The sequence below is a fragment of the Gymnoscopelus braueri genome, assembly GCF_963280865.1.
Source record: "Gymnoscopelus braueri genome assembly, chromosome: 13".
NCBI lineage: Eukaryota > Metazoa > Chordata > Actinopteri > Myctophiformes > Myctophidae > Gymnoscopelus > Gymnoscopelus braueri.
This window is the reverse complement of record NC_137615.1, coordinates 36,726,542-36,739,966: the sequence shown is the minus strand read 5'-3', so window position 1 is coordinate 36,739,966 and position 13,425 is coordinate 36,726,542. Positions and strand designations below refer to the sequence as shown.

General features: G+C 44.6%; 1 protein-coding gene across 6 annotated transcripts in view; it reads left to right on the top strand.

Moving 5' to 3' along the window:
* Nucleotides 1-12,230, top strand: part of bptf (bromodomain PHD finger transcription factor) — a 37,101-nt gene extending 24,871 nt beyond the window's left edge. For 5 of the 6 annotated variants that reach the window (XM_080447504.1, XM_080447503.1, XM_080447502.1 and 2 more), the window contains 12 exons: nucleotides 152-263; nucleotides 687-985; nucleotides 2,001-3,201; nucleotides 3,381-5,110; nucleotides 5,217-5,299; nucleotides 5,413-5,650; nucleotides 6,287-6,858; nucleotides 8,237-8,413; nucleotides 8,905-9,097; nucleotides 9,261-9,345; nucleotides 9,595-9,781; nucleotides 10,446-12,230. In XM_080447504.1, the coding sequence (XP_080303630.1) occupies nucleotides 152-263; nucleotides 687-985; nucleotides 2,001-3,201; nucleotides 3,381-5,110; nucleotides 5,217-5,299; nucleotides 5,413-5,650; nucleotides 6,287-6,858; nucleotides 8,237-8,413; nucleotides 8,905-9,097; nucleotides 9,261-9,345; nucleotides 9,595-9,781; nucleotides 10,446-10,461 (4,893 nt within the window). In that variant the 3' untranslated portion in view covers nucleotides 10,462-12,230. The remainder of the gene's footprint in view (nucleotides 1-151; nucleotides 264-686; nucleotides 986-2,000; nucleotides 3,202-3,380; nucleotides 5,111-5,216; nucleotides 5,300-5,412; nucleotides 5,651-6,286; nucleotides 6,859-8,236; nucleotides 8,414-8,904; nucleotides 9,098-9,260; nucleotides 9,346-9,594; nucleotides 9,782-10,445) is intronic. The other variant, XR_013934345.1, reaches the window with a different exon arrangement.
* The last annotated feature ends 1,195 nt before the right edge of the window (nucleotides 12,231-13,425 follow it).

The window sequence follows — 13,425 nt, the reverse complement described above, 5'->3', positions numbered from 1 at the left end:
GAGAGCACAGGGTGGGATGGGGCATGCAACAGAATTCTCCAGCCACAATCGAAATGGGGATGTTGAGATTATGGACTTATCGACTGATCTGAACTGAAGTCAAAAATGTTTGAGAACCTCTGCATTATCCTATTGTAATTCTTTGGCTCAGGCTATCACAACAGGAGGCCAGGTGCGGCCGGGCATGACTACGATCCGCTCACCTACCCAGGGTGCCACAATGGGCACAACTTTGGTCAGAGGTCAAGTGTTGGCTCAACAAGGTATTGTGTCTACCAATAGATAACGTTCTAGTCACTGCAGTGTTATTTCTGTTGCTGTGTATGAACATATTGTGGAAAGTTGTAATTTCTGGTTAAATGATCGTTTGAAGTAGTGAATGTGAATGCATGTGGTGATAAATCATCTCTTCCATAACATATGTTTACTATAAGTTTTCTTGTGGAAAACACTTTGCTGGCACAGATATAATTTCTTATTTAATGGCGTTTGGCAAGGAGATTTTAGGTGCATTACCGCCACCCTCTCGTGTTAGTAAATCTTAGCACAGCCTTGTTCACGTTGCCTGCAATTCGTATTTCACATCCGGTGCGAACACACCAGATTACATTTGTATAGGAGTATTCTGCCTGCATTTGTTTATTAAGTTCTACATGTCTCAATGTTGTTTTCCTGTCTGCCTTCAGGCCAGCCTCAGCAGGCTGTGACTCAAATGGGCCGTGGCCAGCCCGTGTCTGGCTCTAGTCCTGCTCAGACTACTCTAGGTCAGAGAGTAGTTGGTGCTGCAGCCTCCCCGCGTGCTGCCACGCCGGCACCTGGGCAGTCCCCCGCCACCACGCCAGCACCTGGGCAGACCCCCGCTGCCACACCAGCACCTGGGCAGTCTCCCACCGTCCCTCCCCCAACGTCCCAGGCTAATCGGCCACAGCAGGGTCAGGTCAAGCTCACCTTGGCCCAGCTCACTCAGCTAACACAGGGGGCACAGGTGTGGATTGCATGCCTTTTGTTCGAATTCATCTTTTATTCTCTATTTTATATGCACATGGTTGTAGGGGGTGGGTAGTCATTTATATATCCAGATCATTCTATCGCAGCCGTCCGCCAGTGGTTATGATAGGATAAACCACAGGGTTTATTTAACTAAGACATGTGTTTAGAACCCAATTGCTTGTGCAAAGGAGAGATGAGAGTAGGGTGACTTCAGTCCTTTAGTAATGACCGCCTAATTCATTGTCACAAAAAAATATTACTCTGAAAAGGAAACACTACCCATCCTCTTTGCCTGGCCTACTTGTTGTTAACTAGTTGTACGAACTCTTGTTTTATTTTTGTATTGTTTTATTGGATCTTGTTTAGTCGATACACTTATTTGTTTTAGCTCGTGCTCATTTGATTTTGCTATTTTGTCTCATCTGTTTAAGAAAGTAGGTAGCTGATATATTGCACTTTTACCTTAGCGCTAGGTATACTCTTGGTTGCTTGTTTTTGCAGGAAATGCACTTAAGACTTCTGGTGATTAGTAGTTTTGTTCCCTACCTATGTTGAATGCACTTATTGTAAGTCGCTTTGGATAAAAGCGTCTGCTAAATGACTGTAATGTAATGTAATGTAATGATAGATGTCTGCCGGGTCTGCATGGACATATAGCTGGCTGACCCTAAGCAAACGTCTGTGGAGCAGACTTTTTTTTTCTTCTAGCACCTATGCAAAATGTAAAATGGGGTTGCTATACTTAAGAAGTCCGGTACGATCAGAGTCTCTGGGTAACTTCACATATAGGCCTAACCCGCAGCAATGTTGCATATACAAACAGATGAACATTTCAGTGCTATGCCTCTTGAACACGTTGGTCTGTTTACGTTGGTCTGTTTACACGCTAAAGACTACTTACTTGAGTATGCTTGACTATGAAAGAAGAAGGTCCTTATACAGTCCGCCCTATTGTCTCTATGCGTACATGTCTATTTTCCCTGTAAAACCTTTGGTCTCTATTCTTCCAGGGGAACCCAGGTCTGACGGTGGTAATCCAGGGTCAGGGCCAGACCCAGGGCCAGCTGCAGCTTCTCCCCCAGGGGGTAACGGTCATCCCTGGCCCTGGTCAGCAACTGATGCAGGCAGCCATGCCCAATGGCCTGGTCCAGCGTTTCCTCTTCACCGCCATGCCCCCTACCTCCACAGCCTCATTGGCAGCATCCACCACTACCACAGCAATACCTACATCAGCTGCAGCTAGCCAAGTCTCAACAACATCCCCATCCCAGACCCAAGTTGCAGCCAGGCAGCCCACCCAAATGCAATTGTCTTCCCCTATCCCAGCCATAGCACATTCACAACCTCAAATTGCAGCCCCTGTGCCCTCTCCAGTACAAATGCCCCAAACACAAGTGTTTGCCCCAGCCGCAGCCGGGGCACAAAACCAAGTTGTTGCTCCATTTCTGGCCCCAACACAAATTTCTGGCCAAACCCCAACTTTTGCTCCTGCACACAACCAAGTTATTTCTCCAGCTATGGTCCCAACACTTTTTTCTGCCCAAACCACAGCTTCAGTCCCTGCACATAACCACGTTTTTTCTCCAGCTATGGCCCCACCGCAAATGTCTGCCCAAACTTTGGCTTCAGCTCCTGCAAGAAACCAAGTTGTTGCTCCGTTTATGGCCCCAACACAAATCTCTGCCCAAACTTTACCTTCAGTCCCTGTACAAAACCAAGTTGTTTCTCCCTTTGTTACCCCAACACCAATCTCTGCCCAAACCCCAGCTTCAGCCCCTGCACAAACCCAAACTATGGCATCGGTGCATGCCCCAGCCCTGGCCCAAATGCATGTCTTTGCGCCTGCTCGTGCCCCGGCCTCAGCCCCGGCACAAATGCAAGTTCAAACTTCTGCATCTGTTTCATCTCCAGCAGCATTTATAGTACCTTCCCAAGTTGTTTCCACATTAGCTGCTGCACCCTCCATCCAAATGCCTGTCTCTGTCCCTGTCCCTGTCACTGTACCTGTCCTGGCCCCTCTCCCCTCCCCAGTGCACTCTCCAATCACTGCGCCTGCTGTCACCATGTCCCCAACCCAAATCGCTGTCCCATCTCCAACCAAAGCCCGAACCCAAATACCCCCTGCACCTCCCTTCGCTGTCCATGCAACAACAATGGCCACTGCTTCTGTTACAGCGGTAACAGCCACTTCCACAACAACTTCAGTGCCAGGTAAGAGATGAAACACATGAAGCAGCAATATAAAGATTTGATATTACTGAACCAGTGGACAACGTTATTTTATGAATCTATACACAGATTTGATCCATTAGTTTTTCTGTAACTATTTAGGACCATGCATTTCACTGTATTAGAGCTTCATTTGTTCTTCCTTTTCTGTCCTCCTGTAGCTCTGATGGAGCGGAGAGCAGCTGAGCCTCAGGTTTGGACTCCTGCGTCATCTCAGTCCCAGGCTCCAGTCCAGCTAGCTCAACAGGCTGCAGCTCCCTTCCAACCACCTGCCCTGGCCCCGCTGTATATCCCTGCCCCTGCATCCTCCGCTACCTCTGCTCTCACCCCTGTATCTGCTCTTGCCCCCGCCTTTGCCTCCACACCAGTTTCCACACCGCTTGTTCCAACAACGCAAGCACCACTTCTCTCCCAGGCACTTACCCAGCACTCTGCAAGCGTATCCTTGCCGCAGGTATCCCAAATGTCAGCCTCACCCATGCAGGTTCATATGAAGGCTCTACCTGTTTCTTCTGTTGTTACTCAAACTGCAGTGAGACCCACCCAGCCTCAGCTCCACACCCAGTATCAGGCTCAGACTCAACTTCAACCCCTGCCTCAAGCCCATATCCGGGCACCGATTCAGGTCCCGTCCCATATACAGGCCCAGCAATTGTCACATGTCCAGCCCCAAGCCCATATCCAGGCCCAAGTGCAAGCCCAAGGTCACCCCCAAGTTAGAGTGCAATTTCAACCACGGGCACAAATTCAGCCTCAGGCTCAGCAACCTACCCAAGTCCAAGCTCAGGGCCTGGCTCAACTTCAAACTCAGGCTCAGTTTCAGTCCCAAACTCAAACCGTGCCCCAGGTCCAGGCCCAACTCCAGGCCCAACTCCAGTCCAGAGTTCAGCCTCAGTACCATCCCCATGTGCAAGTCCAGTTTCAGCCACAGTCTCAAATCCAAACTCAGGCTCAACAGCAGGCCCAGGTCCAATCGCCAGCCCAGGTTCAAGCACAGCCTCAGGTTCAGTCTCAGGCCCAAACTCAGCTCCAACCCCAGTCACAGGTCCAAGCCCAGCTCCATCCCCAGCTCCATCCCCAGGTGCAAGGTCAGTTTCAGCAACAGTCCCAAATTCAACCACAGCAACAGCCCCAGGTTCAAACTCAGCTCCAAACGCCGACCCAGGTTCAAGTTCACTTCCAACAGCAGGCCCAGGTCCGTCCTCAGATGGGTCAACATCAGCAGATTCAGGTCCAAGCCCAACCCCAGTTACAAGCCAAACTGCAAGTCCAGTTCCAGCCATCTAACCAAACCCAGCTCCAGGCACAGCCCCAACTCCAGACAAAAACCCAACTCCAGGCTCAGCCCCAGCTTCAGGTCCAGGCGCCGCTTCAAGCCCAGCCTCAGCTTCAGGTCCAGTCCCCGATCAGGCATCAGCTGATCACGGTTCCGGGTCTCCAGCAGCCTGTCCAGTTCCTCTCGGCCCTCCCACCGCACGTTGCGGCCCAAATTCAAGCTCAGATCCAGGCCCAGGCACAGCAGCAGGGTGGTGCTGTTCCCCAGCAGATAAGGCTGCAGTTGCCCATTCAGATCCAGCAGCCAGGTGGGCAGGTGCAGACGCATCAAATCCAGAACATGGTGACGATCCAGGCACCAGCCAGTGTCCAGGAGCAGCTACAGAGGATGCAGCAGCAGCAACAGCAGCAGCAGCAACAACAACAGCAGCAACAGCAGCAGCAACAACAGCAGCAGCAACAGCAGCAGCAACAACAGCAGCAGCAACAACAGCAACAGCAGCAGCAGCAGCAGCAACAGCAACAAATGCACCAGCCACAGAAGAAGAGGAAACAGGAATTTAAGAGGGAGCAGAAAGAGCATAGCATCAGTCCTGGTGACGGCGTCCAAAAACAGGTGGGGCTTGAAAAGCATCAGTAATATGATCCTTACCTGTGTCGTGGAACAGCAATGAAATACCTTTTACATAAACTAAAAGCCTATTTATTTATTTTGTTATCAGGTGTCAGGGAGGCTGAACACCACATCAGAACAGACGAAACAGAGAAAGAGTCAGGCTGCAGCGGAGCGAGAGGAGAACCAGAGGTCTGAAACTCCTGCAAGTTATATCTTAGTTAGTATATTTTAACTTCACAGGTTAAACAAAGCACTAATTCTATGCCATTGCCTGATCCCTGTCCTGTCTTCTCTGAAACCAGGATCATCGTGTGCAACCAGGTGTTGAAGTTCATCCTAGACAAAATGGAGAAGGATGAGAAGCTGGTGGAGAAGCAGGCGGCCAAGAAGCGGAAGAAGGAGGAGGTGGTGGAGCAGAAGCGCTCCAAGCAGAACGCCACCAAGCTGACGGCACTGCTCTACAAGCACAAGGAACAGCTCAAGGCAGAGATTCTGAAGAAGAGAGCGCTACTGGACAAGGAGCTGCAGCTACAAGTGCAGGTCGGTGAAGAATATTGTTTACCAGTGTGTTGGATGTTACAATGCCAAAAACTAAAACAGCATGGTTAAATTAAAGGAGTAGTTCATCCAAAATGTACTTATTTTCTATCAATTACACACCCAATGTGTAATTCGCATTCCTAAGCCAATATACACACACAGAGATTGGGACAGAGTGAAAGAAAGACACAGGGAACAAGACAGACACAGAGAGGACAAATACACAAGAAAAGGATGGGGATTCCTCCTCTTCCAAACACAATACAAGAAGAAGAAGACGGAAATGTCCACTACCTCAAAAGAGCCTTGAATTTTTTTATTTTGTTTTTGTCACATTCCTATGCCAATAATTTGATGACCGGGTCATCGGTCAGTAGGAAACTCAGTAGGAGACTCAATTGAGTCGACTCCGCCGGTCATCAAATTATTGGCTTAGGAATGCGACAAAACGAAAGAATCTCCATGAGTTCAAGGCTTCATGGGGTGTGTAAATGATAAAAATAAGTAATTTTTTTGGGTGAACTACTCCTTTTAATACATCGTGTATGATTCCCAAACCAATCATAAATAAAGCCCTAGTCTAAATATATCCATCTTTATTAAAAGTGTTCTTTCACCTGACACTTTGCGTCTCAGGAGGAGCTGAAGAGGGACATCGCCAGACTGCAGAAGGAAAAGGAAAAGGCCCGGGCAGCTATCGCCCAAGCAGCTGCTGCCACGGCCTCCGCCGCCAAGGTGGCATCTCACCCCTCCCACTCTACCCATTCCTCTCACTCCACCCATTCCTCTCACTCCACCCACACGGTGACCTCGCCCACTTCCCCCTCATCTTCCTCCTCCTCCCACAAGCGAAAGAGGGATGACGAGCGAGCGGACAAAGAAAGACACCGCGACAAGCATCGGGACAAAGACAAGAAGCGGGACCGCGATCGGGACAAGGACCGGGACAGGGACAAACACAGAGACAGGGACAGAGATCGGGACCGAGAGAAAGAAAGACACAGGGAACGAGACAGACACAGAGAGGACAAAGACAAAGACAAAGACAAAGATAAAGACAGGGACAGGGATAAGACCCGAGAAAAGGATGAGGATTCCTCCCCTTCCAAACCCAAGAAGAAGAAGACTGCGATGTCCACTACCTCAAAGGATCACAAGAAGGACACCAAGCTGTACTGCATCTGCAAGACGGCGTACGATGAGTCAAAGTAAGACCAAGCCATCACATTACACTTGACTACATCCCCATTCCCTACACATTGTTAAACATTGTTTTTGTTAAACACAAAAGGTGAAATGATGTCGGCAGCTTATTGGGTTTTGCGTCACCCACAAAGCTCCAGATGCAGGTTAGAGGTCCTCACAGGTTCAAAAACCCTAATGGACCCGGGAGACTTGTTCCGACATCCGATTGGTTCTGACATTTCTTTTAAATGACGGACCCAAACCCTAATGGACCCGTGAACTTCATTCAGGGATCTGATTAGTTTCAAGGTATTACAGAACCAGCATGGTGCATATCTTAGAGGAGAGAGATCAGAGAGACCCAGGATCTGAGACAGGTCGGGTATTATATGGACCTCACAAACCCAATCATAATAAACGGTGTTATAACATTTCTACTAGTAGATGACAGTGATGGACTACTCCATAATGGAATCTAACCGCTACATTGCAGCCTACAATAAGTGATCCTCTCCTATAAAACAAGTGACAATGAAATTTAAACTGTATGTTAAATGAATGATTAAAAAAATATTTGCTGTAGCCTACATTGTGTATATTAATCAGTTTCCCTTGCCTGTGGTGATCAATAGACTATTGCATATGGCTCTGCAAATGTAAATGAATTTACAAATGAAACCTTTTGTCACTGATTTAATTGGCATTTGTTTTTAAAAGGACCCATTCCTTTTCAAAACAAATGCGCATATAACAGTTAGGTCCATCTTTACTGTGCACCTTTCCTCCATTCTGATACAACTCACTCAGCAATTCATGTGTTCTCTCCTGACCAGCACTGGTCACGGGTCTTTACGGATCCTCTCTGGTATTACACATAATGATGATAACCAGACCAGCCGGGTGGCCCGGGACCCGACCCAGACCCATTAGAAGATAAATCATGGATCTGAACCCGTATGGATCTCTGCTATTATCTCAGGTTTTCGGTTCAGGTGGACCTGTGAAGACCTTTAACTCTCTCACTGCCAGACTTATTTCTGGCTGCGTTTGCCCACTGCCAGCGATTTTTCGATTTTCTTACCTTTTTCAAGTAGTCACAGAATATTTATCTCCAGTATGATCGATCCCCTGATGGTTGCTAATCACAGCGGGTTTCACTGTGCTTCTGCAAAAAAAAAGAAATGTCATTGCGACCTCCCCGTTCAATTTTATACGCCTTTGAAAATGGCATGTCTCGGCCAAAAATACATAGTAAAAAAGAAAGTACACAGCCTTTTTAAGTAATAAGTTAACCAAGAAGTGAATGGAGCAGCAAATCTTCGGATCACGATACCTTGGGTTCTGAACGTTTTTCATGAATCGTTTTTTTTTTTTGTAAACCGGTTCTTTTCTCTCTCTCAGGTTCTACATTGGTTGCGACTTGTGTTCCAACTGGTTCCATGGGGCATGTGTTGGCATCACCGAGAAGGAGGCAAAGAAGTTGGAGGATTTTGTGTGCAGCGACTGCAAACGTGGCCAGGAGGGAGTGAGCAACGAGGAGCTGTATTGCATCTGCCGGACGCCATACGACGAATCCCAGTACGGCTAATCACACTGTATAATCTGTGACAGAAAAAAATACATTTTGTGACATTAAAATGAAGTAGGAAAAAGCTTGTGGTTCTGGTTTGTGCCGTGGTGCTGTTACAGTTTTGTACAAAGAATAGATTACACATGGGTTTGTCATATTATTGGCGGTACATCAAAGTACAACTATGTTTATTATGAAAATGGAATTTTTTGGAAGATTGCATTTTTGCCTAAGGGAAATGTTTACGATTATCTCCAAGTCAGATATTCTAGTGCTGTGTAGAATTCCCCCCCAGTAAAAAGTTTAAGTGTCATTCAAGCAGCAAATGCCAGGGATTTTTATCAAATGTTTTCTCCCCTTCACATTTAATGTATTGGATGTATCCAAATGTATACCCCTGCTGCGTTAAACACACAAATTGCTTTATCTTTAGTTTCTTTTGCCAATATAATGCATTTCTTATGTTTATGCAAGCTTTGCCCTGCACCTTTCCCCCCAGGTTCTATATTGGCTGTGATCGCTGTCAGAATTGGTACCACGGGCGCTGTGTGGGCATCCTGCAGAGCGAAGCCAACCACATAGACCTGTATGTGTGTCCACAGTGTCAGTCCACTGAGGATGCCATGACGGTCCTCACGCCACTCACTGACAAAGACTACGAAGGCTTGAAAAGAATACTGCGCTCATTACAGGTACAGCTATTTTGGGCATCTGCCCTGCTATCTGCCCCGCTATTGTGTATCTGTTGTATCAATGCTCACATTGGCACAATAGGTCAATTTTCACTCCCTGTCAGGTGGTGTCCATTCTCTGAATTCTTCTGGCTAACAATCTCTGATTTGTGATTTTTGGTAGACTCACAAAATGGCTTGGCCTTTCCTTGAGCCTGTGGATCCCAATGATGCACCTGATTATTATCGTGTGATCAAGGAACCGATGGGTAAGAGTCCATCAATATGCAGTCAAATCCTCAATTTGTTCACACTCAGTTACAAAGGGATAAATTAACACTGAGGATTTTACTGTGTAAGTTATCATTTGAATGTATCAAAGTGTCAGAACTTTGATTATCTAAAAAAAATATATATATATTTTTTACACATTGCTTGATTAATTGGTCTTAGTCGCACTTAGGACATCATTTTTTTTAAGAAAGATTACTAATATTTCAACCTCATGTCCCTTGTAGACTTTTCCACCATGGATGGTCGATTGCAAACGCGCCATTATCACAAGCTTACAGAGTTTGTGGCAGACGTGACCAAAATCTTCGACAACTGCCGCTATTACAACCCCAACGACTCGCCCTTCTTTCAGTGTGCTGAAGTCCTCGAAGGTTTTTTTGTACAGAAGCTTAAAGGTTTCAAAGCGAGCAGGTAAGGTTAAATGCTCCCTCAGTGTCTCCAGTCGCCACTCTGTTCTTTCATACTTGTATCTTTGTCTGCTAGAAGGTTATGGCTGTGGCCTACTTCTGTTGATTCAGTCAATGGTCAAAATCCAAGGCAACTTCCCATTTAGGCTCCATTTCTAAAAGGTAGAAATGTTCAGTACCTAGGGCTGTCACATTTGTATATGACATTCACATTTTTGTTCTGTAACCTCCAGTCAAACAAGGACTCCCAATAGGAACATTCCTTGTTAGGTGTTAAGGTAAAATGAAGCTACCTTGGTTTTAAGTGATGACCCTCATATGACTTGCACTGAATCTCAGATTTTACATTTATAACCTCCTATCTGTCATTCACATTGTTTGTGACGCATGTTTATAGTAGCTGTGTATGCCTGAGGCATTTTGTTTTAAAGTGTGCTGTAGCAGTAGATTAGGCCTGGTACTATATGCAATCTCTCAGAAGTGCATGTAGCTTGAGGGTTGCTGAGCCTTGCTGAAGTTTGCCGAACTCCACATTATCATAGCTTTCGGCAGAACTTTGACAACAAGTGCCCCCTTGCATTTGTGTCATGTATCACCTTGCATTTGTGCCTGTTCACCTGTGCTGCATGCCTTTTCATTTATGCCATCCCATTCTCTCTTTCTTCCAGATTGTCAGATTCATAAGTCGACCGTTGTAGCTGGAGTCTGAGCTGGATGCTGGGGTCTCTAGTAGTGAAAATCATGGAGGCCTGCTGTTTTTCATGAACAGCATAAAATGTCTGAATATTTAAGACTAGACTAAACAAAACACACACATGCACACACATGCAAATGTGAAACAAAGGAACAAATTGTGAAATTTGAAGTGGTAAGATTCTAGCTATTGGTGACTTCAGGGATGATCACAGAATGGCAGCCATGTTGACATACGTGTACGAAGGAATCGAGGGATATGCTGCATCTCTTTTGATTATTAACTAATTTGTTAATCGAGTAAGCATCGAATAAGCCATTCCAAAAGATGAAAGCTTTGTTTTTGAGAAAGATGCAGTTTTAGCTCTTAATTGTTATTTATTTTTCTAATGTAATTTTCCATTGGACTGGCTATCTTCTTGACCAAATACTATATTTTATCATAGAATATTTAGCAAATAATGTTTTGTGTTTACTTCACTTTGGCCTTTGTCTAGCCTTTATTTTAGGCAGTTCTGTTAATATGGAGGTAATTTTAATACTATAGATGTCACTAGGAGATAACCAACCAATTACTGTGGCAGTTGATCTTTTAAGTCAAAAAAGAAATTGTGTGTGGAAGAAATTATGTATTTGCTATGGACCTCAACTCCACCCTATTCCTCTCTTTAAAACGTTACTTGGGTACATTATATGCAGTAACGTCATTTGTGAAGGATACTCTTCAATAACAATGGCATTCCCTGTACATTACCCCAACATGGCTGCAGTATCCTCACTGACCCCTTCGCATCCATTTTTTGTGTTACCACTTTGTTCATTTGTTATGAGATTCACAGTTTTTGACTGAATACTACATACAATAAATAAATGGGTTCTCAACTGTTCCCTCTCTCCACATTCTGTAGGTCTCATAACAACAAGCTACAGTCTTCTTCAGCCTCTTAGAATGCACCACACATTGCGCAAAACAAAAATGCACTCGCCAAGAACGCGGGTTTAATGAACAGTAAATCTGTGGCGGACTCTGCCTCCTCCTGTGCTTTGGAACTGCTCCTCTCCTTCCATCAACACACACTGCTAAAAGAAGGCTGACAGTCCGACCAGCGCTGCTGCTTCCATGCAAACTGTTAAGCAGTGCTGTCCCCTGGCCAGCTCTGCACCAGGGACATCGTGGGCCTGTTTTATTGGCACTTGGACTGTCATGGGGAGTGTGAATAATAAAGGCATTTCAGAGGAAAGTTTACCTCGGAGAAAAGACTCCTAAAGCTTTCACATTTCCATGTACTTTTTGCTTTTATATGTCATTCACTTCTTTGCCTGTTGAGAAGTACTTAGGCCATTGTTGTGGCCATCATGTCCAACGGAGAAGGCTCATTTCAATACCGAAATACGTTGCTGAGTTTTACTGAGCAGTGTATTGAGGTTTTGTCTGGAATCTGATTTCACAGTGGAACTACCCTGCCCCCCCATTTTTCATCTCATTTCTTTTATCTGAGGCATGAAAGACTATCAAAGTCTTACTAAATGTCTGGACAGAAATAGTCAGTTTTGGTCAAGTTTCTATAGCCTACTGAAAGTAATAAGCTATTACAAATGGTTTGCTCTGCAGTAGTGACGGAAGGATTTAAATAACTGTATTTGAAGGTGTCCTGCCCTGTTTGTAAAAAATTGTCAAATTTTGACTTTTTCTTTTCTTTTTTTGTATTACAGCTGAAGAAATATTGATGTATATGAAACATAATAAATGGGAAAGTCTGCTTTCTTTCTCTTTAATCACCATCTGGAACATGGAGTGTATTAGCTATCAGTTGACCTACATGAATCTTTGAAGAATTTCTTTAGGGAAACATCTTTTTTTCTTACTTTTTAATAAATATATTTATTGAGCAATGCAGAAGTTTCACCAGTACACATCAAAAGTAAAAGAGTATATTTGCACAAATCTTTTGGTGTATACACATTTCCTGTACAGTATTTCCTCCCACTCCCATCCACCACCAATTGATATCTTTAAGTATTAATTTTATATTCTGTGCAGAATTGTTCAGCTTCATGATATCCACTGACAAGTAAGACGCGCGAACGCAGCCCTATCATCATGTCTCTATTTAGACATGACAGTAATGGCAAAATTCTATTAGGTTTCCTTCCCTTTCGCTTTTGGTAACAAGCAATTCTATATGCCTGGAATGAGCATTTTAAATCTCTTTACTGAATACCCATGATGCTCACCAAAGATTTAAATGAGCTAATTAACTAATTATAATGTAATAGTACAGTAAATTCAATGCTGCTTAAATGTTGGACAACTTCATCAACGGTACAGATTATGGGACTGTTTTACAAACTACTTTATAGTAATTATTTCCAGGGCCTTGAACCCCATAGATTTGTCTGCCCGAAAATACTGCATAATTTGGAGCAAATTTCAATGATTCATTGAAACAAAATACTCATTGTACAGTTTGTTTAATGTGGATGAGAATTGAAGATGGTTATTGTAATATAATATTTTTAGGATAACACGTTTTATTTATACTATTTATTTATTTAAATATATTTTCTTAAACAAGCTAGTATGCTCAAGTGTTCTAAATGTTTTGAATAAGAACATCCAGTCCAGTATCCTTCCCCCCAATCTCCCTCTCTCCTGCCACAATCCAGTTAATTTATCACAAAGGCCAATCACAAGCAGTCGTTCAAATAAAACACTGACCCAGAATCAGTTGTTGTAACAATCCACCCCATACCACGCGTTCCGATCTCGCGATGATTCCTCGCCTTCGCCTGACACTTCCTGCGCGTCCAGCGTTGCCAAGTCCGCTTATTATAAGCGACTTTGGGCTTCTTTTCCTGTAAAGTTGCTTGTAAATGTTAGTCGTTGCGGGTTGCGGCTTTTTGGGCTTGTTTCTAAAGTGTAGTTGCTTATTTGGGCTTGTTTCCTAATGTTGT